This window comes from Engystomops pustulosus, chromosome 4, assembly GCF_040894005.1.
Source record: "Engystomops pustulosus chromosome 4, aEngPut4.maternal, whole genome shotgun sequence".
NCBI classification, from domain to species: domain Eukaryota; kingdom Metazoa; phylum Chordata; class Amphibia; order Anura; family Leptodactylidae; genus Engystomops; species Engystomops pustulosus.
In genome coordinates, this window is record NC_092414.1 from 99,467,951 (window position 1) to 99,495,171 (window position 27,221).

At 36.5% G+C, this 27,221-nt stretch overlaps 1 protein-coding gene across 1 annotated transcript in view; it reads right to left on the reverse strand.

The window, feature by feature from the left end:
• Positions 1-2,141: 2,141 nt before the first annotated feature.
• CNTN1 (contactin 1) overlaps positions 2,142-27,221 on the reverse strand; it is a 113,667-nt gene continuing 88,587 nt past the window's right edge. Inside the window, exons 10-24 of the mRNA XM_072146872.1 lie at positions 25,551-25,675; positions 25,352-25,469; positions 24,011-24,161; positions 21,017-21,147; positions 20,135-20,307; positions 17,364-17,490; positions 16,005-16,163; positions 12,944-13,093; positions 12,783-12,853; positions 11,977-12,211; positions 9,383-9,486; positions 8,784-8,970; positions 7,491-7,603; positions 7,198-7,354; positions 2,142-5,837 (exon numbers count right to left, since the gene is read on the reverse strand). Of these exons, the coding sequence (XP_072002973.1) occupies positions 5,758-5,837; positions 7,198-7,354; positions 7,491-7,603; positions 8,784-8,970; positions 9,383-9,486; positions 11,977-12,211; positions 12,783-12,853; positions 12,944-13,093; positions 16,005-16,163; positions 17,364-17,490; positions 20,135-20,307; positions 21,017-21,147; positions 24,011-24,161; positions 25,352-25,469; positions 25,551-25,675 (2,081 nt within the window). The 3' untranslated portion in view covers positions 2,142-5,757. The remainder of the gene's footprint in view (positions 5,838-7,197; positions 7,355-7,490; positions 7,604-8,783; positions 8,971-9,382; positions 9,487-11,976; positions 12,212-12,782; positions 12,854-12,943; positions 13,094-16,004; positions 16,164-17,363; positions 17,491-20,134; positions 20,308-21,016; positions 21,148-24,010; positions 24,162-25,351; positions 25,470-25,550; positions 25,676-27,221) is intronic.

The following is a 27,221-nucleotide window of genomic DNA, read 5'->3' on the forward strand; positions in this document are numbered from 1 at the left end:
TGGGAGGAAACCGGAAACCCACGCAAACAAGGAGAGAACATACAAGCTCCTTGCAGATGTTGACCAGCACTGCAAGGCTGTAGTTATAACCACTGAGCCACCATGCTGCCCTTCAATCTCCCTATCATCTATCTCCTATAAAATTCTCCCATATGTTTTATTTTCCCATATATGTTTTATTTAATCCCATATGAATTTTTTACCATACTAAATGGAGCCTCTTGCTAACTGTGACTTGTCATAAAATAGTTTTATTTTGGGGCCCCACTTTTAATTTTGCCCATGGCCCCACTTTGTCTAGAACCGGCACTGCTAGCAACTAGCCATGGAAGTCACCCTGGCCAAGCATAGCCATGGCTAGTAGCTATGCTACCCAAAAGGAAACATCTGATCTGCACATCTCTATTTTCCACCATTAGTGCGTGGTGACAGATGCCTCTGGGGCCTGCTCATTTTATCAATATATACCATATCTAAAGTTGGCTGGTCCATGGTTTTTCTTTATACCCATGCGTGATAACACAAATCATTCAAAAACAAATATCAGTTTACTAGAGGATTCTGTCATACCTTGCTCCAAAAATCTGTGATTTATCAAGGGTCTTAGACAATTTTCAGCCTCTTTTATAACTAGTATGACACAAAGGGTGTGGTCTATGAGTGTCATTGCGCCAATGGCCGGATTAGGACTGCAATGGGCCCTGGGCTGTATGAATATTATAGCGCCTAAAAGTCTGTAATTCAATTCCTACATATGGTGCCAGAATCAAGCTTCTTGGGGAATGGAGGATGTGTCCCTTCTATCTGTTTTCAATCTGTGGATTCAGGACCTTTCTCCTTTTACCTGTCCCTTTTCGTCCACTCTGCATAACACCGACCACTCTGCCTGTAAATACTCTATGGGGGGGGGGGAGGGGGGGTCCTGTCATACTCTATATGGTCCTCCCTTTGTATTCTATCTTTGGAGGTACGGCCTGTATATAGTACCTAGGGGGTGGAAGTGGGGCCTGCCTGTATATACTATACTAGAGGGAGGGCTAGATCAAGGTATAAATGTTTGTTTTTTTAATAAGGTCACGGACATAGCTCATATAGGCTGATTTGAGACACTTTGATTCCAGTCAATAAGAAACTATGGGTGGTTTAGTGTCCCAAATCAGCCTGACAGTTTCCCTTTGAAAAAAAGCTTAAAGAATAACAGTCATTTTAGATAATTTTTTATACTGTGTAGGGAGAAGCGTTGTAAACATTTTTCTATTTTAATTCATTAAGAAATTCAGCTTAGTGTGTACAAAAAAAACAGACTGCAAAATGCTCCTTAATTACAGTTTACTTAACCATTGCCATGGTAGATCTGTCAACCAGATTGTGGTCAGGTTTCTCTTTTCTCTCCTTGGGTGTCATTCTCCTCTCCTGTTTGGTTACACAGCTGTGAGAAGTGAATGTTAACCCATTCTGCTCTCTCCTTGTCTGTAGTATGCTGTGAACAGTATTTTTAAAGAACAAGCTGGAAAAGAGGGGGTTAATCCTTGCTTCTTAGAGCGTTTTAACCAAACTAAAGTAGATCAGTTATAAGCTCATACTATTTAGGCTGGAATATAGATCTCTATGGGAGGGAGCTCTGGGGCCTGATATTTTACAAAGTAAGGCTACATTCAGACGCCCGTTGCCTGCCATAGCATAACACGGTGGACACATGGTGGCGCACGGGGAGAGGAGGAGAAGGTGAGGGCTGCTCACCCCCGCCCCTCTCCATAGGTATATATGGCGCACGGCATCATATGCCATGAAAAGATAGGACATGTCCTATCTTTCCACAGGGTACGGAGCGGTACGGTGCCGCACGTGTGCTGCACCATACCGCTCCCATAGGGTGCCATGCGCCCATTGCCATCTATGGGGGACATATATCGGCCGTATATACGTTGGCTGTATGTACGTCTCCCATACGGCCATCTGAATGTAGCCCAAGAGGAATTTCTTAGTAAAGTATATCACAAAAATGTTCCCTTCCCCCCACACAATATTAAAAATCATCTGAATTGATGTTATGCTTTAATCTGTGTATAAATCTTTTCTATAAATTAAGGGTGGCCCCTTGTTACAGTTCTGGAAAAATCAAAACATACTTTATCAAAACATAGTTTGTCAAACGCCTTTATTTTGGAGATTTTTCTAAACAAAACATAACATTTTGGCAAATGTAAAAGCCAGCAGTTACATGGTGAGTAATACTGATATTCAATTTTGACAAAAGCCAAAAAAAACATAATATAAGATCCCTGCCTATTCCACTTAAAAAAACAACATATGAACAGACAGCCAAGATAAAAAAGTGCATCTATAACAGAACAATGTAAATTAGCATTCTTACATAATAAAACTAGCAGTTGTGTTAGAAGGATCTTGAGCTTTAAATAGCTGATATATCTAGTTATACTCTCAAATAAAAATTGGTCATATGTTGCAGTATTGGTTGTGAAGCTGAAAAGCACTATTATGTTGCCTTCCCAGGACTTACTTTGACTCTTAAATGCCTATTTAAGACATAAAGGGGCACATTCTTAACTTTACATGGCAAAAGAACTAAAAAAAATAATAAATAGATAAAATAAAAATACAAATTTTGTTCACTTATTAAAAAAAGTAAAAGGCCATCATGCATTTGGCAAAACGATAGCTGAGATGGAGGGTAAATATAAAAATGAGAATGAGTACTACACAAATGAAAGGGTATGCCTGTGCTTTAGCATACTACCAAAGTGGGATGCATCACCTTCCTAAGAAGAGTATGTTTTTTATATAGATATGGTATAAGTACAGTGCAGTCATGGATCACGAAAGGCACTGCACCCCCAAAAGGTCATTACTTCTCATAATCAAATTAGGGGTTTTACCCATGATCCATGCATGTGCACTCCATACGCTTAGTCAAAAAGTTTTTTTTATTTTAAAACAAGTGATACTTCCCATTTAGAGTTTTAAACCTCTTGGTAATTTCATCAACTGTATATAGAAAAAATGTCTATTGTTGAAATAACCATTTAATAAACCGACAAAAGAAGTGAATGAAACAAAGATATTATCACATATGTAAACAATACAAAGAATAGAACATGAAAGACATGGGTAACAGTAGATTTGTTTTCATTCAGATCTTATTAATGTCTTATATTATGTTGAATCTAGAAAAGTAAAGGAACTGCACCCAATCAGCTTACAAGTTTGTGCTAAGAATAAAAAAAAATACAATTTTGAATTTCTTGGAAATAAAAATCAAACATTTCACTATTACTTGACCCAGTTCGATAATACTGTGTTGTACCATTCACACATGAACTGAAATACTGAAGCACAACTCTAAAATAATTATGACCCAACAATACAAAAAGGAAAAATAAAATAGACAAAGTCAGAACAAACACATTCATTAAGTTCAGAAGTGTCAGTAACACAACATTGCAGAACATTGCTGCTTGTGTTCATCATCATTCACTTATTTCTTCTAATATATTTCTCAGACTTCTATGACTATACCACAAGCTGTACCACTTTCCACTGCATCACCTGTTACACAACGATTCCCAAATATGGCCACATTTACATTTACCATACCATATCAAATGAATAACTTCCGTTTGTGATGTCTTAATCTCTGTCCATATCTAGGTGGCTAATGACATTTCTCTAGGATGATAACTAAAAGCCAATCAAATGTCTTCTTCTGACTTGTATTCAATGTTGGGCAGATTTCACTATAAAACACGGTAATACACATGATACTACGTATGTAGATGACAATTTACAATTAAATAACCATTAGCAATAGATTATGTACAGATGTAGGTTGTCTTATTGCTACATCCAGTATTTTTTATCTTTCACATCAGGGAACTCCCATTGCCAGCAATGGGTTTTGTCACTATATAGCTATCACATTATGGTCAAATTGTAGGAAATGTTCTTATATGTTTAAGGGCTATCGACAACTTTCCCATGTGTTACATTGATTTTATGTTAAAAAAAGCTGTGAACTTCATTCCATTTCAGACCCCATTATAGTTTATATTAAATTTTAATTTAAGACATTTGTCATAGGGGCCTATCATAGGCCTAGTAATAAACACAGGATTTGACTTTGTTCAGGATACAGCTAATAACAGCTTTCATGTATTAGTTCAGCTTCTCTTCTGTACTGACATCCCCTTCCGTAGCCCATGAGGGATTTATTAGAAAGGAACACAGAATGAATATGTGACTGAGTTCAATCTCTTGTGATTGTTCTTCTCTTTTTCCTCACAAACACAGGCTTTGTGATCCCTCCCTGTGTCTTATATTTGGAGAAGTGAGAAAGCCAGAAAGTGTCACATTCACCATTATAACAGGTTGTGAGAAGGAGTTGCACAGTGCATACAAGTCCATAACCTTTAATTCATAGCAGACAACTATGATATTACAATGCAACCTATAGATCTTGCATTTGATATATACAATGATAAATCTAAACTTGTGTATGTTAAAATGGTTTTATAAAAACAAAAACCTTGCTTTATCTCCTTGGATTTACTGTATGCTAAGCAGCCAGTATTGTAGAATGACCCACTGTCACCTAATACTTTATGCTGGAGCATTTGTCGCCACTCTACAGAGATTGCACACAGCTACAGAGCTTGATTCAAAATTATACAATTTCATTTGGAAAAATTTTAGTTTTTTAAAATTATTTTTTACCTTTCCAAAATTTACTTAACATGCAGTTTTGTGGGTAAAAAAGCTTTCTGGAGGGAAGATGGTTCATGCACAATGCATAAAGACCTTCAGGCCTTTTCTTATTGTACCATCAAGAACATATTCTTTACCGTTTCACTATAAATCATAGATGTCTGCTTATTTATTCAATCTTATATATATATTTCAGGTTTGCCAATATCCTTTCCTTACAACATGTCTAACTTTATATCCTAATGCTTTGAAATATTAATGTCATTTATAAAGTATGCTTTATATCCTATTTATACCTTACATTCATATGTGGGCCATCTATTGCACTATTTACAGTGTGACATATCTATTGCAAGTGCAAACTCTCCAGTACCGAAAATAGGTCATTCTGCAAGTAGGAACATTTCATCCTATGTTTGCACCTCTAAGGAATCAATGATATGTGTATATTACAGAATTCTAATATTCAATTGTCATTTTCAGCATTCTGACTCTACATTCATTTTTTTGTTTGTACAAATGACATTTTTTTTTCCAATACAATGACTGTTTTTGATCTGACTATATGTCTAGAGGCTCGTTCAAAAATATGCAGCACACAAAACAGATAGTACAGACAGATGTAGGTTACTCTACACATACCATATACAACATTTGAATCTCTAATATATTTCATAATTTGTTATTGTTAAGTTTTGTCACCAGTGGAGGTGATTTTGCTTTCACTGTACAGTCTAAGTTTTTGTAATTTAACACTGTAACTTGCCCCATTTGATCATGCAACTGTCAGACACTGGCGTAAGGCATATTGGAACAAATTAAAAACGATCTATTATCCTTGAAAATGATTTCCTCAGAGGAGTTCCTGAATGCCTTAATCCTATTTAAAGTTCATAATAAATCTGCTGGGTAATATATGTGTATTTTTTTTCTCATTTTTGGCTTAAGTTGTTTCCGCGGTCGTCAAAAAAGGATGGTTTTCTCCAGTTGTGAAAGGAGTACACTGCACTCAGGATGTTCTAAAGAGACCTACATTCAGAATTCCAGGTAAACCAAGAGGCCAAAAGTTGGTAGCAATATTCCAATAATACTGGGAAATATTCCTGAAGTGTCACCTACAATACAAAATACACAAACAATATTAATAACTATGCTCTTTTATTCTTTCTAGTCTCTTTTCTGTACAAAAACAGTTATAACTCACAAAACATATGAAAAAAACAGCATGACTATGGAGTCATTATTTAGATTTTATTATTTGTATTATTTATTTATAGAGCACTATTGATTCCTTGGTACTGTACAACCAATAAGGGGTTCACATACATTACATACATAAATTACTTATGTGTTAATTCACAAAATGATGGACAATATTTTCTCAGCTTATAACAAATATTAAAATTTTATTTAAATATAAACCTGGCCAAAAAAGAACTTGTACTTACCTTCACCAGCGCTACCGTTGTCCCACACCACCGCCCATCAGGGCCACGCCTCTCTTTGTTTACAGAGGCAGGTGCTTCGGTCCAAATGCTGCGTACAGCAGTGGTTGGATGGACGTGTACAATGGGGAACTTATACAAAAAAAGATTGTTTGCTTTTCTTACCCCCCCCTGGTGCACTCTATAGGGGCAGTGGGCCTCAGATTCACGCAGAACATGTGCCGGAAATACTGAATCTGGTTCACTCTGCACTATACACAGGCAAACTTGCCCCAATATGTATATACTCAGAACCATTTCTCTAGTGCCAGTTTCTAGATAAAGAATACACTGGAGTAGCATCTGTGTCAATATCATCTTCAGTCCACGGTGTGCACCTGAGGAGACACTGATTTTGTCTCTTTATGTTCACACAAACAAATACCATGAAATAAACTTATTTTGCTGGCAGAGTGGCACCCTTATCCTCCCGCAGCCTTCTTTGGTTTTACCATGGTTACATGTTGTGACTGACAAAGATCTGTTCCAATTGTCGCTGAAGCAGAGGCTCTAGTCTTCTATAAGTTTTTTTATATTCAGTTCACTGTTGCTTATAGTTTATCTTGACCGGCTCAATACCTTGTGCAAGAGACTCTATGTCCTGTATTTCTTGTATTTCGATCTTGGCTCCTGTTTTGATTACTCTTCTGCTATTTTGTTCTTTGTTGCCATCTCTGTTGTGACCTGGCTTCTTGACTATTCTTCTCTTTTCGTGTTGTTTATCCTGTTATGTGTTTGCAATTTGGCATACAGAGGGACCGATGCCAAGTTACTGGCCACAGTTGAGGGTGGATCAAGTAAGTAATTAGGGTTTGTCTTTTCCATTACAACTGGTTAGTAAACAAAGTCCTCAAACAAACTATGTGTAGCTGAACATTTACAAACACCTTCATGTTCACAGAACATTATAGAAAATTCAAGAAAAATAATTTGCTCTTTCAACTAGCAGAAACTGTTTTCACAGATCTTTTCAAACATCAAAAACACCTACTAGTGAGCTTGACATAAGCAACTTCTCCATCTCCTCCTTCACTGTGGGCTCGAACCTCCACAATATATTCACCCTCCATGGGCGCAGGCACTTCTAATGAATGCTCTCCAGTAGAGTAAATTGTGCCTGCGTGTTGTCCAACTGGCTTGTAAAGAATCTTCAGAAAGAAAAAGTATTTTTTATAAAAGCAAGAAAGATAAATAAATGGATAACAGACGATCAGATAAATACCCCTACCATATGATAGCAATATGTATTGTTAAAAATCAGTAATAAAAATTAACAAAACTTACTTTATATCCCTTTACTGCTGATTCATTGGACAATGGCTTTACATGATCCCAAGTGATGATATACTGGGAGCCAGACTTCACAGCACTAATAATTCTAGGTTTCTGACTTGGAGCTGAAACAAAGTTGTAAATACAAATACTCAAATGAAAACTAAAGTTACAGTTATATGTGCAAAATGTCTTGGGTCTTCCGCATTATTATCATTGCTTACATTAGAATGCTGCATATTTTAAAATAGGTTTTCCAAACTGGACATTTTTGGGGGGGTTCTCTCAATAATCGACCATATTTTTCTAACTATAAAAAACAACCAGATTTAGTCATCAAATAAAGGAAAATATATTTGATGCCAATTCACTGTTGGTCAAGTACAATCACAGCACAAATAGCTCTGCTACATCTTTATACTCATAAGGACTTGCAGTGATGTAGGCAGCATGTGCCAAATGCATCTGACATAACCACTTATGGTCCTGCAGAAAAACTGTCAGGACTAGGAAGGACAGGGAGAATATGTTCTCCGAAGAGCAGGTGAAATGCTTTATCAGTGCTTCCCCCGATCTTCATCCTAAATTTTTTTTTAAGAAATGAAAATGAGCTGGTCCTTAAGAGGTTAAAAATTGGAGAATCCTCTACTTCTTGTGCAGATGGTTGCAGGACACTTAGGAACTTTACACCAGAACTTAATATCCTGGTGGAGATGTTGGCATTGGGTTTGGTCAATTTCTACTGACAACAATGGTGTGTGGGGCTCAACCGGCAATGGCTGACATTGCCATTATTCTTTCTGGTAGCATTTTTGTTTGACTTCTACCTCAAAAGTTTTACATTTTTTGGGAGGTCAGGTTGAATAACATTTATTTTTTGGGTTTACAAACAACTGTATACTATTATGTAACTTTTATATCATTTACTTAAACTTACATAAAATTGAGGGGAACTTATCCTGCCTTGTATGTCAGTTTTCCTATATGAAAAAGTAGCAATTCCTGGCATATGGAACAGAATTGCAACTCCCCCCTTCCTTTTGCCACCCCCACTACACTTTATTGTGGGTGTTCCACTGGCCTATAAAATTTACAATAGGCGGTACCAAAATCCTGGTGAACGAACCTAAGACATGGGTGCCAGAGTTGGCACTCAGAACCCTCTAAAAGGTTCGCCATCACTGTCGTTGTACACCAGTGATGCACCAGTGAGGAGGAACACAATGCCCCTAGTCTTGATGAATTTCCCCCACACTATTCATTAATAAAAATTATAATGCAATAATAATAAGATTCTGGACTTACGTGCTTTTCTAGTATGGAATTCAATACGCTTACTCCTAGGCCCATCACCGGCGCTATTAAATGCAAACATATCCAGGTAATAAAGTGTATCTGGTATCAGTCCTTCAAGTCTGACTGGTTCATCTAATTGTTCTACTTGTACTCTGTGGGCTGCTGCTTCCTTGTCTTGACTACGCCAGTAACGAATCTGACAAAATGAATTTTTCACAAAAAATTACACATGCAAAATTAAGTTGTGGTTTTGAAAAAAATTAAGTTGTTTTATTGCAAATAAATACAGCAGGGTGGAGAGTACTATATATTTCCAGTTATTTATAATGTGTTTCTGCCTCAAAAAAAAAAGCCACAACGCCACACCAAAATCTGTATTGTGGCTAACATGTATTTACTTCCACTTATGTCCTGTCTCAAAAATTACTTCAAAGTTTTTTTTCCCATAAACACAGTAATATATTTTTTATTTATTTCTTATTAAAATACTTAAAAAGTGTGATATCCCGTTTACTGTGACCTCACAACTGACAGATAAAGCTTAGACGCCATATAAAATAGTAGTTATTTTTACTATATAATATACAGTATGCAATGGTGGTAATCACCTGGTAACCTGTGACTGTCTGTCCAATTACTGGCTGCCAATTTATTCGTGCTTCAGAGGATGATAACACATGGGCTGTGACTTCTGTAGGAGGCTCAGTTGGTGCTGGGAAGAAAACACAGGAAATGCTGATTAAAATAATAAGTAAGCATATATCTATCTGTATGTCTATATCGACAGTATCTATCTACACACTTCGTTATATACTTTTTTTATCATTAAAAATAATTTTTCTTATGTTTATTTATTGTGATTTGTGTTCCTAAACCATAAATCTTTTAACACCCAAGGAAATAATATCAGGGTAGCTCAATTGTTATGTTAAACTTAATGGTGTCAGTAGTTCCACGTTAATGCTCAGTATATTTCTCTTTTTTTTTGTCAGTGCCTTCTATAAGCTGTATAGGGACTTGTTTTTTTTATGGATGAAATGCAGTTTTTAATAGCGTCAAATGTGCTTCTGATATTTTATTAACCCTTTTTTATGCAGAATATTTTAAAAAGAACAGTAATCTAATGATTTTCTAATAAAAAAGTTTCTGCATCTCTTGTGGAACCTAAATAACATAAAAACTTTTTTATTTGGGTCAATACGATACAAAAGTACAATGATTCCAAATTTATAGATTTATTTTTTTTTTTTAAATGGCCTTTATTTGAATAATGAAATCCTTAAGGGGAAAAAAACCTGTTGAAACCTCATTGCCTTCCAAGTGCCATAACCTTTGACATTTTCTGTCACTGTGGCTACGTAAGGGCTTGTTTTTTGCTTAAACTCCTGTTGTTTTTATTTCTAAACACTTGGGATTCATAAAGCTTTTTTTTATTATGTTTAATATAATTTTTCGATTGATAGATGAAAAAAATGTCAATTGGACATTGTTTTTATTAAGTTTTCTGTCGTACAGGAAAAACACTATTATAGTATGTTTTAAACTGAGTTGCTAAGGGTGTGGAAGTACAAAAGGTGTGTGATGTTAAGGGCAATTTATGTGTGTTGGGGTTTGAACATTTTTGTTTACTTAATTTTTTACATAAAACTTTTTTTTGTTTTTTACTTCATCCCACAAGGATACAATGAGTTGAGGTCACTTGATCTCTTGTATAATACTCTGTACTGTGCATTAATCTGTCAGTTGCAGCCCAGCCCCTGCAGCAGCAGAACGCTAGGTCCTTCTATAATAAGATGCATACTGCATAACCATAGTAAAAAGCCAATACAGCGGTCATTAAGATGTTAAAGCATGTTCTTTACAAATATTTGGATGAAAAGTTTAGGGTTATGGTTCTATTCACATAGATTCTGTTGAGCCTGAATGTCCAATGCTTTGATGGGAAAAATATTGCTGCTTGTAGCGCTAATATTTCTGTTAAATCTAATGGAATTTGTAATTGAGACTTCAACACAAGTGTGAAAAAACAATGCATTGTTATCTCAAACATTTCTGTAAAGACACAGGAGGCATTGTGAAGAAGACGCATGTTTTTTTTTATAGTATTGAAAACTAGTTTTCTGTAACTCTGGTTGTGGTACATTAGTTTCCTGGTTTGGTAACTTCTGTGTGAATGAGTGTGCATGACTTCTTATTCTACTTCTCTCATTATACCGCCCACCTAATGCTCTATTCTCTTCTGTCTAGTATTACCACCTGGAAGCTATGTACCAAAACCAGGGAATGTGCTATTACAATGAAAAATTATGTAATATACGTATCATGTAATATACATATATATGTGTAATGTTCTACTTACCTGCAGCATGGTGGGTCTGCTCTGACCTTATAAGAGGCAGGCCAGCAGCAGCTCTGGTGTTTTATAGGGGAAGCTGCAGAGAATTGTGGGTATTTCAATTGAATGAAAGGTGTCACTGACCAGCAATCTGGGGGATTATGATTGTGGAGATTTGTGTTCTGCTGGTCTGTGGAACTACAAGAGCCTGGTGTTTATTAACCTGTTATGTTATATATGGACTTTTCAAAATAAACTCCTTTGGATTATTTTCATCAAGCAAAGCCTGGTTGTGCATTGAAAAGCCTATGCCTCGCAGGCATCTATTAAGAATGGCGTAATTCTGTCGTCCCCCTTTTTTTTGTCAGCACTAATCTACTTAGACCACTTTCACACAAACGTATGAAAACGCCCGTATCCTACCCGTACCATACTGCTTTTATATGTCTAGCATACAACAACATTCATTTTAATGGGCAATATGTGTCATACCGTGAGAGAAATGTAAAATGTAAAAAAATATACAAATATATTTTGTCCAGTATTTCGGTTCTGTAAGCCCCATAGAAGTCTATGGGAATGTTTAAAAAATCAGTGAAGTGTCCAGAGCACCAATCTTTGGTACACCCTATAAATGTTGCACAAAATAATAATTTTTATCATATAAAATATTGTATTCAGTATTATACACTATTATCTTGATATCCAACGTAAGAAACGACAACACTTAAAAAAGAAATAAAATTATGATACATAAGACATATCTCCTATGGTCAATATAGATATGTAAAGCATTACACCCTATTAAAATGTGCATATCGTGTGTAATTGTGTAATGGTTTAATGAAATTGTTCCTGGCAGCTCACCTTCATCCGCTGAATAAATAACAGCAATGCTGCTGAATGGACCATCGCCAATCTTATTGAAGGCTTTAACTTTTACTTGAAACTGTGTAGCAGGAGTGATGCTGTCATCTTTATGTATATATCGCCCACTTTCTGGATTGGTTACTGTCACTTTCCTCCATTCTCTTTCATTGAAAGGCTTAAAGGCAATAATGTATCCAAAGTCGTCACCAAAATGGTATTCACGGGCTAATGGCTGTCAAGAAAAATATAGATGTTATAATAATATTTATACTAAACTATTCATTCTATGACAGAAACTTAATGGCTATAAGGGTTAAAATGTGAAATACATAGTGAATAAATGTCTTATTCTGTATGTTTGGAGCTCTCACTGCTGGCCAAATGTGCCCCAAAAGTCACCCTGAGTTGCTTTATAGCGCAATAGACAAAAGAGATCAATTTCAATAGGACTTCTTTGACAGTTCACAGGAGAGTTGATCCAGGAAGTTCTATTTAGCATTCGACCATTCAAGGGATCTTAAAGTTACCCCATTCTGCCAATTGCTAGGGGTTACTGCAGTTGGACCCCCATTATCAGACATGTATGCCCCATCCACAGGATAAGTGTCTTTTAATGATGCCTCAGATAATTTGCCAACACCTGACATTTACTACACCTGCTAAAAAAAGGTGCACCCTCGTCTTCCTCAGGTCACATACTTTGGGTCATTGCTTTCACTAGCTTAGAATATTCCATACTACCAAAAGGTTTTATAAGTTTTGAAAAATGTTTACAATGCATACAGGTAATACTCTTTACTCACCACCCAGGTTACTGTTAACTCTTTATTGGTTCCTCCGCCTCCACTAACATCAGAGGGAGCAACAGTGGGTGCTATAAAAACAAAATTTTATTATCAAACTTAACTTTTTGCAAAAGATTACCAAAAATTTGATACAAGAACATATCCTATATAATACCTACCAGCTCCTTCTGTTCTTATTTGTGGTGATGGCAGACTTGGTTCTCCGGTCCCTAATGTATTAGTTGCTATAACTCGAAACTCGTAATCCATCCATGGAATCAAATCTATCACTCTTGCTGACTCCATATTTCCTTCAATGTTGGGGATTTCTAAATCCAATAGAGTGGTTACACATTTATTTTCCATAAAATGCAGATCAAAATAGATATTTTTATTTTATTTATTGAAGTGCTTTTTTGCGGTGCTTAACTTAGACTAGTACATTGTGCAAACACTAAGCTAAGCATTTCATGAGATCTGTCATCAGAATATACTAATGCCTTCTAAATACAGACTTGTCACTATTCTTGACATGTCTATTTTAGAAAATACAGTACTTGATTTCTTCATATAAAAGGCTAGAACACCATTATAAAAGAATTCTATATTATGTGACAGTTGTTTTTATATATAAAATGTAACGTTTCGGGTAAAACAGCAATGTTTTTCAAAGCATACAGGGGGATTATTAACAAATTAAATGGGAAATAATAATACATATTTTAATATATGTTTTTATGTATATATATTGTGTTTGTGTATTTTAATACTTTACATGTTCCCATGAGGTCATTAAAGACCCTGGGGCGCACTTTCTTTTTTTTTTTTTTTTTACAAGTTTTTCACTTTAACTAGCAAGGGTAAAATGGCCCCCTGTGGGACAGAGCTGGACTGGGTCTGATGAGACCCACACTGCGTGGCATGAGAAGTCAGTGGCCGGTCGGGATTCAGTTAAAAGTTCCTATTGTCATACTAAAAAGTGTTTGAGTGCAAACAAACAGAGTGACATGTTAAAGGTACCGACTCTTCTGATGCCACAATTTCTTTATTTATTGCATAATTCACCAGTGTGGATCCCAATGACACACTTTTACCGTATACAAAGTATATATAGGTCTTTGATCTGGCGTAAGAAGGTGGCCCGCATTCGACTGGAAACGTTACAAAGGGCAAAAGATGAAGGAGGATTAGCAGTGCCCAATCCATGCTTGTATTTTTTGGCTGCCCAGCTACAACAGCTGAAGGGCTGGGGACAACCGGGTAGTTTCATAACAGTGGAGCGCCTTCTGTCCTACTGTAATGGTGGGAGACCCCCTCTCTACCTACTGGAAATAGGTGCCCAGACCCGACCCCCGGACATGCTCCCTGCGGTAGCTTTATTAATAGAGGTGTGGAGGAGAGCTAAGCTGATGCTTGGACTGGAGGGCTGTATAAAGATCACTCCTTTATGGAGGAACCCACAATTCACCGAAGTAAATAAGTTACAAGATGTAGGGGTATGGGAAAATAAAGGGATTCATAGGGTAGGACAAGTAGTATCCGATGGGGTAGTAAAGAGCTTTGAGCAGCTACAGGAGGAGTATCAGTTTCCACATAACATGTTTTATAGGTATCTCCAGTTAAGGCATCCCCTGGATACTCAAATGAAAAGTACCCCATTGACCATTAAAAATCATTTAGTCATTAACACTTTGGTCTCCCCAGGAAGTGGTAGGGGAACAATATCGCTTATATATAGACAACTATTAGATGAATATCATAAAAAATTCCCGTTAACAATCCGATCTAAATGGGAAGCTGATATTGGGCTCATAACAGACGAACAATGGACCTCCATTCTAGCTTGAACACCAGACCTGTCTCCAAGCGAGAAGCATAGGCTCTCTCAATTATTCTTATGCCACAGAACATATAAGACGCCAGTGTGGTTGTGTAGAATTGGCATAAGGGGGGATGACTGTTGCCCCAGATGTGGTAGTGACAGGGCACATCTACTCAATGTGATGTGGGAATGTCCTGAACTGGGTACCTTTTGGAAGGAGGTACTGGATCTTGTAAAAAAGGTATATGATGTGCAAATCCCTGCCACTCCTATGGTTTGCATTCTGGGTTGGGTAGATGAAGTAACAGATGAAAGGGGGCCTCGACTGGGCATTGCTCGTATGTTATACCAAGCGAGAAAACTGATTGCGTATCTCTGGATACAGGCTGCTGCTCCTACTAAACAGGAATTTATTAATAAAATGAACAGGATAATTAGGCTAGAGAAGGGGGTATATATCAAGAGAAAGGCTGAAAAGCGATTTGAGAAAATATGGGGGCCTTGGCTCGACTAGCCGGGCTCCCATCTGTGCACCTGCGAGGAACCCGTTTAACACTTTATAAGACACGATATGGAAAACATGGTGTAATTATTGAAAACGGAAACTAGCCGTCATAAGCTTTATTGATGTGAATGTCATTGGAGGTCATGGATTTGGTCTGCTTTTGCATACAATGATAACCCCATCACATAATGTATGATGTATGTGAACTGTAAATAATAAGATCCTTTTATGCTGTACGGTCTCTGGAGGGTGGGGGGTATTTGTTTTATGATGTTTGTTGTAAACTGAAAAAACGTTAAATAAAAAAGAGTGGATTAAAAAAAAAAGGTAACGACTCAATATATCGTTTTTGGAAAAATATCAAATATCTTTATTTAAATTCATACTACAGACAAGTTAAAAACATTTAAAAGCACCAACACGTGCAAATTCATGTCCTATGTAATCAGTCAAATATGTGCAAAATGTGTAAACAGCAACCACTGCTTATTTTTTGCACATTGTAATCCTGCTATTGTAATCCTTGCATCATTTTGCACATATTTGACTGATTACATAGGACATGAATTTGCACATGTTGGTGCTTTTAAATGTTTTTAACTTGTCTGTAGTATGAATTTAAATAAAGATATTTGATATTTTTCCAAAAACTATATATTGAGTCGGTACCTTTAACATGTCACTCTGTTTTGTTTGCACTGAAATGCTTGTTTTTGACATGTGGTACCAATATCGGCCATTAACTGGTTTCACTAAAAAGTGTTTGTATATTTTGTTTTTGAGACAATTTGTATTTAACATTTTTTAATCATAAAAAATAATTAAAGAACTATATATAATGTGTATATATAATGAAAATGAGTCAGTTGTATTAAACAGCCTATTTGAATGAGGTTGGAATTGAACAGCATACCAGTTTTGACATCTTTCCACTCATCCGACAGTGAAGTTTTGGCCTGAATGGTATACTTGGAAATTGGCTGGTGATTGTCTGTACCACTGCTCCATGTGAGTTTCACTGATGTATCTCTTATTTCTTCTGCTCTTACACCTCCTGGAGAACCAGGTGGACCTAAAAGGGACATTTATTTTCAAGTAACATTAAAGTATACAGAATCCATTGCATGCAGTATTGTTTAATATCAGATTGCTGATTTGTATTAGTTTTTTTTAAAAAAAAGTAGAACTGTAAATCACCCATGAGGCCTTTGAATAAGGATAATGTCTGAAAAATTGTACTGTAACCATTATAGAACCACTGAACCAATGTTTCAATCCCTTATAATCCAATTGATAAATAATAATCCATTCAAGAGTATCTATACATTGCTGACAATAATAGAAATAAGTATACAGTAGTTGTTAGTAGGATTGCTAAAGAGTATACAGGCGGTCCCCTACTTAAGAACACCCGACTTACATACGACCCCTAGTTACAAACGGACCTCTGGATATTGGTAATTTATTGTACTTTAGTCCTAGGCTACAATAAACAGCTGTAACAGTTATCACAGGTGTCTGTAATGAAGCTTTAGTGTTAATATTGATTATTATGACAACCCAACATTTTTAAAATCCAATTGTCACGGAGACCAAAAAAGTTCTGGCTGGGATTACAATGATAAAATATACAGTTCCGACTTACATACAAACTCAACTTAAGAACAAACCTACAGACCCTATCTTGTATGTAACCCGGGGACTGCCTGTATAACTTTTGAAGCAAATTTTTTTTATATTTAGTAGTGAAGATGCATACACTGGCAAATTACATTTATTCACATTGACTGTGAAAGGAGTCAGTACACTCTAAGAATATTGATCTCATCAATTTGGCCAGTGGAAGAGAGAAATAATCTAAAGATACAAAATCAAGGATGTTAGCACTGGAAATAAAGCGGATGTAATATGTGGTAAAATACACTGAATACTGGAAAATGCTGCCTGAAAATGTATACACATATGTCTCTGCTAACATGTGTGCTTCAGTGGATACTTTTATTCTGTATGAAATAACTATTCTCATTTTGTCAAGAGTGTTACTGGTTAGTGGTGTGTTCCTGCATTTCATGACATTTTCACACAGCATAAATTGCCAGCTGGGTTATTCTAGTTGAGGGTGAATCCTTAGTCAGTATTAAAGTGGAAAATCAGTTAACCAGTTAAACATAAAGTAGGATCTGAAAATTATGTTCATGCTTACAAAGAAAAAATTACCATTTTAACATCAAGTTACAAATCAAAGAAATCTACAAGTAACGAACATTCTCACCTCTAACAACCAGATCGGCTGAGGCTGAGGAGTTGTCCACAATGCTTTGTGCAGTACACGTGTATCTCCCAGCATGCCTGAGTTGAACATTTTTGATTATGAGTTCACATTTGTCATTATCAGTTTCCTGTTCGAAAAATGAACGAGAAATTAACTACACATATTTCTCAAGTGCTGATCAAAAATTATTATTGACAACATTTTGGTCTTCTTCAGGAAAATACATTGATGAACAATCCTTAGGACATGGTTATATACCATTTGAGCACCAAGGGCTCTTCTTTCTGCTAGATATTACGTCTCTAGAGGGGAAGGGTAATAATCATTAATCACACATCCTAATGATGTGCCATGTGTCATCAATGCATTTCCCTGCATATTTCCAGGTACAACTTTGACACCTTTAAAAGAGATATTCCTTATCAATATCTGAGTTAATCTTTAGAAAGCAAATACAGTTGATACAGAATAAACAATCATATCTGCACTAAGTGGGTTGTAAAATATAAAATAAAATGTTTACAAGTAAAGCAATGTAGTAAAGTTTGATGCATGCAGCTGCATAGCTAGAGTAACCTGAAGAAATCCTAAAGCAGAATATTACATGGGAACCTGTCACCAGTCATTTTCACTAAAGACAGGTTACAAAAGCCCATTAACGCTACAATGCAAATGTGTCTTTCTGCCTTCTCTAACCATTTGCATTACAGTATAATTGTGTGACAACATGTGGCTTTTCTGTGCTGCAGACTCCACAGTTCTCTCCTGTACAGCTCTCCCCCACTGATGTCAGCTCACCAGTATGTGAGCTCTGTGAAGGCGTAGGAGGGAGGAGCTGTGCAGGAGCACAAAGGTGGGGGCCAAGAACTGAGCAGTCTGAAGCACAGACAAGTCACATGTTGTTTTTTGAAATGCATCCATACCAAAGCACAACCCCTAGGACTACATAGAGAATTCTGTCAGGGTGCAAGGTAAGTTATAACACACATTTATATTGTAATGCAAATGCTTAGAGAATGATGAAAGGCATATTTGCAATGCAGGTGTGATGGGTTTCTGCAGTGCGTCTTTAGTGACAATGAGGTTCCTGGTGACAGGTTCCCTTTAATAATAAATATAACATACATATCTTTATTTATCATGTTAAATTCTATAGTGGCCACAAACAAGATGCTTTTTTTATGAACACACAATTACAGAGCAAAGGAAGCTACTTTAATAGAGTTTCACTGAAAAAAATGAAATAGAAGATATTCATTAAATGCATCAATAACACCTAAGCACTAAGAAAAATCAAATAAAAAAGTTTTCTAAAGCCTTTGGCTCTATGATCACTAAAATGTGTATAATCTGTGTTAAGTCATTAGAGATGATTTTGGCAATGAGCACACAAGCAACTCTAGTAACTAAAACTATAGTAAAAGTGCCCTTAGATCTTTTACTGCAGAAAACTTTACTACATTGCAATTTTCTGCCAGATCTTGTGACACACAGTAAAAATGAATAAGATATTATGTAAATGTATTCTAGAACTGATGAAGGGGTTCCATATCAAGATAAAAACTTTGTTATTATACAAGTTTCACTTAATATTGGTTCTTTACATTTATGGTACATTTAGGTACATCTCAAATATGTTCATATTTTTATTGTAAGTTATTGAAGATTCCATTAAGAAAAGGTATTAAATCTTCATATTAAGTATTTAATATTTATAATATTTAATCTTCGTACTAAAACACCATAACAATACAGTAGGATACCATAGCACTTACGACTGTCAATCACGAGGCAAAGCAATGCAGGTAAATATTAATATGCAGGACTTCCTTAGTGAATAACTCACATCCGGTGAGTTGAATTTAAGTTTACAAACTGATTTTTTAACATTGCAGCCAAAGAAAGGAACCATTTAGGGATAAGGACAATGCTTTTCTATCATAGTTTTAATGATGTATTTATTTTGGATGGGATAATTTGCATGACAGGTTCATTTTAAGCCCTTAACGCTGAGGCCCTTTTTTGTTTTTGCATTTACATTCTTCACTCCCCACCTTCAAAAATCTATAACTTTTTATTTTTCCGTGTAAAGAGCTATGTGAAGGCTTGTTTTCTGGGTAACAAATTACACTTCATAGTAACGGTATTGAATATTCCATGCAGTGTACTGGGAAGCAGGAGAAAAACACCAAATGCAGTGAAATTGTGAAAAACTGCATTTGCGCCATTTGCTTGAATTTTACGGCTTTCAATGTGCGCCTCAAATGACATGTCTACTTTATTCCTTGGGTCGGTGCAATCACGGGGAGACCAAATGTATATAGGTTTTATAATGTTTTCATACATTTAAATCCTGCGATGACATCATAATGAAGGAGGAGCCAGAGACCTCATCTATCCGATGCAGTGTCTTATACATTGCTTTTTCTGTATGGTCACAGTGTCGGTATTAATGTGCAGCCCCCATATCAACAGAACAGCATGTAAAGTCTCCTATGTTTTCAAAATCAGGCACATCATATTTGGCAAACCAGTTATCCTTCATACAAGGCAATCAAAAGTCACCATGAAAAAATTGCCTTTTTGCCACTTTACCCCCAACTTTGGCCAGACAGATTGACTAAAACTTAAGCCTGGGAATTGACACAGATTACAGCTGTCCATTCCACCCTGCATGCCAATATATTATGAAGGCAACTTCCAAGTTCTTTTTTATGTTTTTAGTAGTCAATTGTTTGTAAAATAATACAATATACAATTTCTCAGCTTACCCTTATATGTTCTTCATAGTAATCGGTACCATCAGTCTCTATTATAAATCCATTCAAAGACCAGATAAACTCAATTTCCAATCCAGGATCATGAGATGCATGGCACTGTATGGTTGCATTTTCTCCAACTGATACATCTGCATTAGATGGTGCAAGGGTAATTTTTGTGGCAGCTGTAAAGTGAAAAATTGTAAGGTTAAAAGTCAGGTCCCCTGCATTGCAAAGGCTCTAATGCTAATCATTAAGCCACTGTACTGTCGTGTTCATGAGAAATCTCCTCTTGAGAGTATCATTATTATCCTCCAACAACTCCAACTTTTCATCCAAAGTCCTTTAAGATAAGCCACTAATTCCAGAGCAAGTGGAATTTCCTCTATTTTTAGATCTCTACTGTCAGGTTGAATGTTCCAGCCAAGGACAACCCATTTTACTACTCTGTTAACCATGTAAAGTCACTTCCTATGTTATCCCTAGGTCAGAGGAGGCACTCATTTGCTGAACCATTTCCCTTCCGCAAGCTGAACTTACGACCAGATGCAGAGCCGTAAACTGGAAGTACATAAGTTCTTTTTTTACCATCCTGGCCCCCTGGTAGTTTTCCAGATACCACGTAACCTCCTTTATGACCTAAAGTTCACATACCTGTTTTAAGGCTTCATATATTTATATATATATAAATATATATATATATATATATATATATTTATGAGTGTATAAGAAGCTCAATAGTGATGCCAAATAAAAGTCAGTCCCATTGATCATACTTTATATTTTAATGGAAAAAGTCATATGGGCTGCAGCGCTATTCTGCATGTGCATCTAATACAGTGGAAATATCCTTTGAAATACTATATACAGAGCAGTAAATACAGTATAAATTACCTTTCACAGAAAGAGTTGTCGTACTATTTGCTTTTCCTCTGTTATTCTCAGCAAAGCAGGTGTAGCTGCCTTCATCAAGCATAGTTATATTAATGATTTCCAGGCTGCCATCTTCCCAAATGAATACCCTACTACAAAATGAAAAAAAAAGATAAATAAATGTGGAGGTTCATAATTCTTTATTCATTGTTTTACTAGATGAACCATTAATTTTCATATGTAGCTAGATAGATAGATCATTCACTTTCCATGACTTTCATGTTGTTGTATGCTGATGTGCTAATAATTTGCTTTCAATTAATTTACTGTCCCAGTCATTCATTTGTTTTAAGAAAATTGAGGTTGTCCAAGGAAAAGTTGTAGTTTCAGTGTCTTGAACCAATTTTAGGTCACATGATCTTCACCATCTGAAATTCACACATTATTCGATAATGCAACAAGAGCTGGAGTTATGTTGCAGTACTGAAGAGATCTAGTCCTCTCAGTCACTGATCAGAGCCCTAAGCTGCCAAACAGTGCATCTCTGCATGCATATGCAACATTATCCAGCATCAGCCATTACGACTAAACTGTAGTATTTTTAGATTTTAGACAGCACTATCAAACCTGTCCGAGTGCGTATGCTCTTCTAAATCTGGCAAAACCTAGTGACAAGAAAAAGGTTATTAACCCCTTAAGGAATGGGTCATAATTGCACTCAATGACTGTACATTTTTTATTGCTTTTCTATCAGATATAGCATTGTTTTTTTTTTGCAGGTAACTCTTGAGTTCTGAATTTTGTGGGGCAAGCTGTGTGTTAGGCATCTTTTTAAGATCACTACGTTGTAAGTATACAGTAACTGTGAATATAAGTGACTTTTATGTGTTTATTTTAAAGAAACATGCATGAAAAAAGCTATTTAGTCATTCCTTCTTTCTTTTCAATGTTATTATTTTATTTAATACAATGAATATTAAAATTGTATAATTTACAGTACAGGCAATCCCCGGGTTAAGTACAGTTCCGTAGGTTTGTTCTTATGTTGAATTTGTATGTAAGTCGGAACCGTATAGTTTAAAATTGTAACCCCAGACAGAATTTTCTTCGATCTTTGTGACAATTGGATTTTAAAAATGTTAAGTACTCATAAAAAACATAATTAATTATAAAGCTTAATTGCAGACACCTTTTATAACTCCTACTGCTGTTTATTGTAGCCTAGGACTAAAGTACAGTGAATTACCAACATCCAGAGGTCCGATTGTAACTAGGGGTCATCAGTAAGTCAGGTGTTCTTAAGTAGGGAACCGCCTGTATTTATATTTTTAACTCTTATTCCCATAGATGAGTTATTATTGTTATTATAGTTTTGCTCTATTATTTTATTCTTATTAAATATACTTAACATCATTTTTTCACTATAATTTCTAACACGGGATAAATCAAATTATACTCTTGGGTTCCAGGCAAAACTAACTATAAAGGACAGCCCTTTATTCAGGTTGGTGATTATAAATATTAGCTTTTTATCACTACTAAAGATTAGGCCTGGTATAATGGTTGCTTCTCCTGTAAGGTTCACTAGATGGCAGGAGAATCCAGAGCGGGTAAGCAAAGAAAAATACTGTACAGATTTTTAAGTACGTCAGATAAGATCTATGCTACCCAATCTAATGACAGTAAGCAATAGAGGAGCAGATGCTAGGTTTGGAGATACAGTATAATCAGGCAGTCCCCAAGTTATGTACAAGATAGGTTCCTTGGGTTTGTACTTAAATTGAATTTGTATGTAAATCGGAACTGTATATTTTAGAATTGCAGCTCCAGACTCCCCCATTAGTGCACCAAGAAGCTTTTTTGCATAAAAAAATGCAAAAACTGCATTTTTCTAAAATAACAGATAGCTACAAAATAAGAAAGGTAAATCTAGGAAGATGAAGGGTGCTAAGCATAAATGGCTAGTAGGAAGATAGAGATTGCAAAATGCAGAGATTTTTTTATGGGCTTAGTTGTCGTATAGGAAACTTACCACATGAAATAGTACTTGTAAGCTTCAAATACCGAACACCTGCTCAGGGTGAGTTGGTGCCGGAGCATATTTTCATTATTCTCATAAACTGGTGTAAACACTTTTGGAATCTTTATATGTGAAGCAGCTTCGACTCAGCTTCACCGTAAAACCGCAATACAGCAATATGCTCCGGCACAAGCTCACCCTGAGCTGTTGCTCAGTATTTGAAGCTTACAAGTACTATTTCATGTGGTAAGTTTCCTTTAAATGAACATGTAGCTCTTCTCTCAGACTGAGATCAAAATTGTGTGGGACCTTTTTCTGAAAATGTGCTAAAAAAGCCCAACCCGGGCTATACGCGAGTGTATAAAAATAAACTTGCATACTCTCCTTCTGGGGCTACCCAATGCTCCGGGTGGCTCCTCTTCCTTTTCTCTTGACTGGAAATAGAGCGAGCAGAGATGTGACCATGCGCTCTGCCCACTGGCGCACACTATTGCGCGGTGGTGTCACTGCTGATTATGTCATTTTATGTGCTGGCAGCAGAGCGCATGGATGCGTCTCTGCTTGCTTTATTTCAGTGAAGAGATGGGGGAAGAGGTTGGAGGGGCTGGCTACAGGGCATTCCATCATTGGGGGGAGGGGTTGGAGGGCATTCCATCATAAGGGGGGCTGCAGATTCTGTTTAAATTCTAGGGGGGTTATATTGGTATTTAATTAAAAGGGACTGCTCCGGGGCATGTAATAAGTGGGAGGCTGCTGCTAGACATTTCATTAGTGCAGGGAGGCTAGGACCAATGTATCTCTCTAGGCCTATACTCGGGTCAATGTGTTTTCCCAATTATTTGTGGGAAAATTAAGGTCCTCGGCTTATACTCGGGTTGACTTATACTCTAGTAAATACAGTACCTTCTATTAGCACTGGGTAATGCACAATATAATCGTCGGTATTACAGGCAAAATAATAGCAAAACAAAACTCAAGGTTTTGGCGGTACAAACCGAGTATCATTTGTAAGCAGTTCGGTTCCTTTACTCCATGAGAACTTGGGTTTTGGCGCTGCCTTTGGTTTACATTCTATTATAACACGTCCTCCTTTTGCCGCTAATACCTGTTTCCTCATAGGATTTAGGTCAAAAGTTGGCGCCAAAGCTGGAAAGGAAATAAAAAATGTGAATATGTAAAAGTATTGCTGCCACCTTATTGCCTGGTTACCAACCCTACAACTTCCTTGTCTAGGCCTGAGAGGGCATAGAATCCAATTTGTATGCCTTCTTCATCTCCACATCTCATACAATATGGTTCTGCAAGCTATATTTGTAGAATCTTCCCCTATTAACTCCTCACTAAGCTTCAGTCAGTCTACCTGAACAGATACAGCCTATAACAAAACTTGCTCAGTGTTTGGAAAACATCCTTAAATTCTTAAAAAAGTTCTACAACAGAAGTTTTGACCTTACAAAAGTGCAGACAGTGTTAGGTAACTGCCCTGTGTAGATACTTAGCCACATATTTTTGTATCTGGTTCATATTTTTGTATCTGGTTCATAGCAGCAGAATTAATAACATTTACCTATATTGGAGCTGGGCTGCACGCTCACACTGCTGTGCTATGAAATCATTGAACTTCTCCCTAGCCCCTCACCTCTGCTCATAGTAAAATCTGTAGCAGGCTTCTGGTTGAAAACTACAGCATCTACACAGATGGGAGAGGAGGGATTGTAGAGCAGCTCTATGCACGCTAAGTGCAGAGCAGTATGAGTGATGCATAGAAAAGGCGAACAAGGGAAGACAAGGGAGCGCTCATAGAGTAGTATTGTGCAGAAAAAAAATCTGATCATGGTGAGACAGTTAGAATAAGGCTCACCAAAGTGAGTTGTGCTGATTCCAGGCACAACACTAGTATGACGCTTAAGTGGGGTACCATATGGTGCTGCCCATTGACAGAAGACAGTTGCCACACCGGTCTGGATGAGGTACATTGGGTAATAGGGTGGTTGTCACTGCGGCACACACTGGTAATCAATGGAATTCGGAGTAATCTTCATAAGAAACTTTTTATTGAAGTCTCAGTCTCAAAGTTTCTTAGGAAGATTACTCCGAATTCCATTGATTACCATTGTGCACCACAGTGACAACCACAGCTGTATGAGGAAAGTCACCCATGCACTTATTAAAGCTACAGTCGTAGAAAAGATAAAAACCTTGCTTCTGCAAGTAACAACATATACAGAGATATGATAAAACATCAATGGCTTTGTTCTGATGTGTTAATATATAATAGAGTATTTTGGGTTTCCATTCCAATGTTATGAAACAGAAAACTAAAGAGAATCACTAACCCAAGATCTTTAGCTCAGCATTTGCTTGAATGGTCCCATGCTGGTTGTATGCTATGCATTGATACATTCCAGCGTACTGTATAGTTAACCTTGGGATCCTCAGTTCTCCTGTAGTATACTAAAAGAAAGCATCATATGTAAGCAATTTGTAATAAAACTTCAATTCATAAACTTTTATTAAAGACTATATTTAACTTACATGAGTTCCATTTTTTAACCATGAAATTTTAGGAATGGGTTTTCCCTTTGCAACACAAGGCCAATTCAATTCACTGCCGATATCTCTTTCTGTATCATTTATATGTTCAACCCATTCAGGAGGAGCTACAGAACAAATGAGAGAAAAGTGAGCATTCTTGCTACGGAGCAGGAAGAAGCAACTTTAGGTGTGACAAGTTAAATGTTCAAAAGTAATAGAAGCCTTCGTTCCTCTATGGTAGTATGATAAATGTATTGAATGCCACTTCTAATTGGACAAATATTAAAATATTTCCAAAGATAGTTTATGAACAGAAATATCTGTAATAAAAAAACATTTATTGGGGCACTCTATGGCACTATATTATACTATCTATAAACATTGCGAGGAAGGGACTACATATAGGACTAAAGCAATAAGAGTCATATACGAGCATCCTCCTCATATAGTAGTCCTTTATGGGACTGCTGTTAAATCACCTGTGTACAGCAGTTTACTCACTGAAGTTTCAATTTATTTGGTATAAAATGTATCAATAAAGTATATTGATATATATTTCACCCCTGTAGATTAGAACCTTAATATGTTGTTGTTGTCAGATAGTACAGATATTTTGATGTAGTGTGTGAAAAGCACATTAAACATCACTTAATTTTAATTATGAGTATCCTTTTAGCATGCCTCTTCCCTGGACCCCCCCCCCCTCTCTGCAGGCCAGAGGTGACTGCTGGGGGTCATGCGGCAGTCACCGCCCCAAATCCCAACACCCCTCATGAATACATTGCGTTTACAGCATATAGCGCTGTTAGCGTTATCAAGGTTTTCGATAGCACTAGCATTGTAACACTGCTGCTTTTGTTTTAGCACTACTACTTTAGTAAGCAGCTCCTAGTGCTATTTTTGAGGGTGACAGGTGCTCTTTAAACAATTCTGAGGAATCACAGGAGAAATCAGCAGAGCCAGGAGACACAGCTACTGCAGAACCAGGCAGAACCAGGCTACTGCAGAACTGAGGAGTCTAGCAAAGAAACGGTTGACCATAAGATATGAATATAATAGGTTAAGTTGGTCTACACACTGCTCCTCCCCTGCAGTGAACAGTGTATCTGAAAGCTAGAGCAAAATTCCCTTCATGATTCAGCTCTCTGAAACAATTCAAATATCCAGAGACAGTCAGTAAAGGATTAAGTCATTAGCAATATGATAAGGTTCTTATCTTATCAGCTGTTAGTGGTGTAAAGTGAGATGGAGCTAATTTTCACAAACTGCTTAAATGAGGAAGAAAGGCAGAAGGAAAAGAAGGACACAGGAACTTATTTCTTTAATAAAGTATATTCCATAGTTTGCTATTATTATCTGCACTATTAATTTACAAAATGTTGTCCAAAGTTTAGTTACACTTTAAGCCTCATACATACAGTCATAATTTTATTCCATGTTCTTTGTTATGCGGCAGTGCATGGGATTTTACTGTACTTATGTTCATCTCTGATCTCATGCTTACTAAACACATCGAACACAAACAAAAAAATTTTATTACAGCATAATATTGTGTGCATTACTTCTGTCCTACAATAGCTCTATTTATACAGTAAAAAAGCATTCTATGACAGCACACAAAATTTCACTTCACTACAGTATACTATAAAGACAAACATACTCCATTAGTAT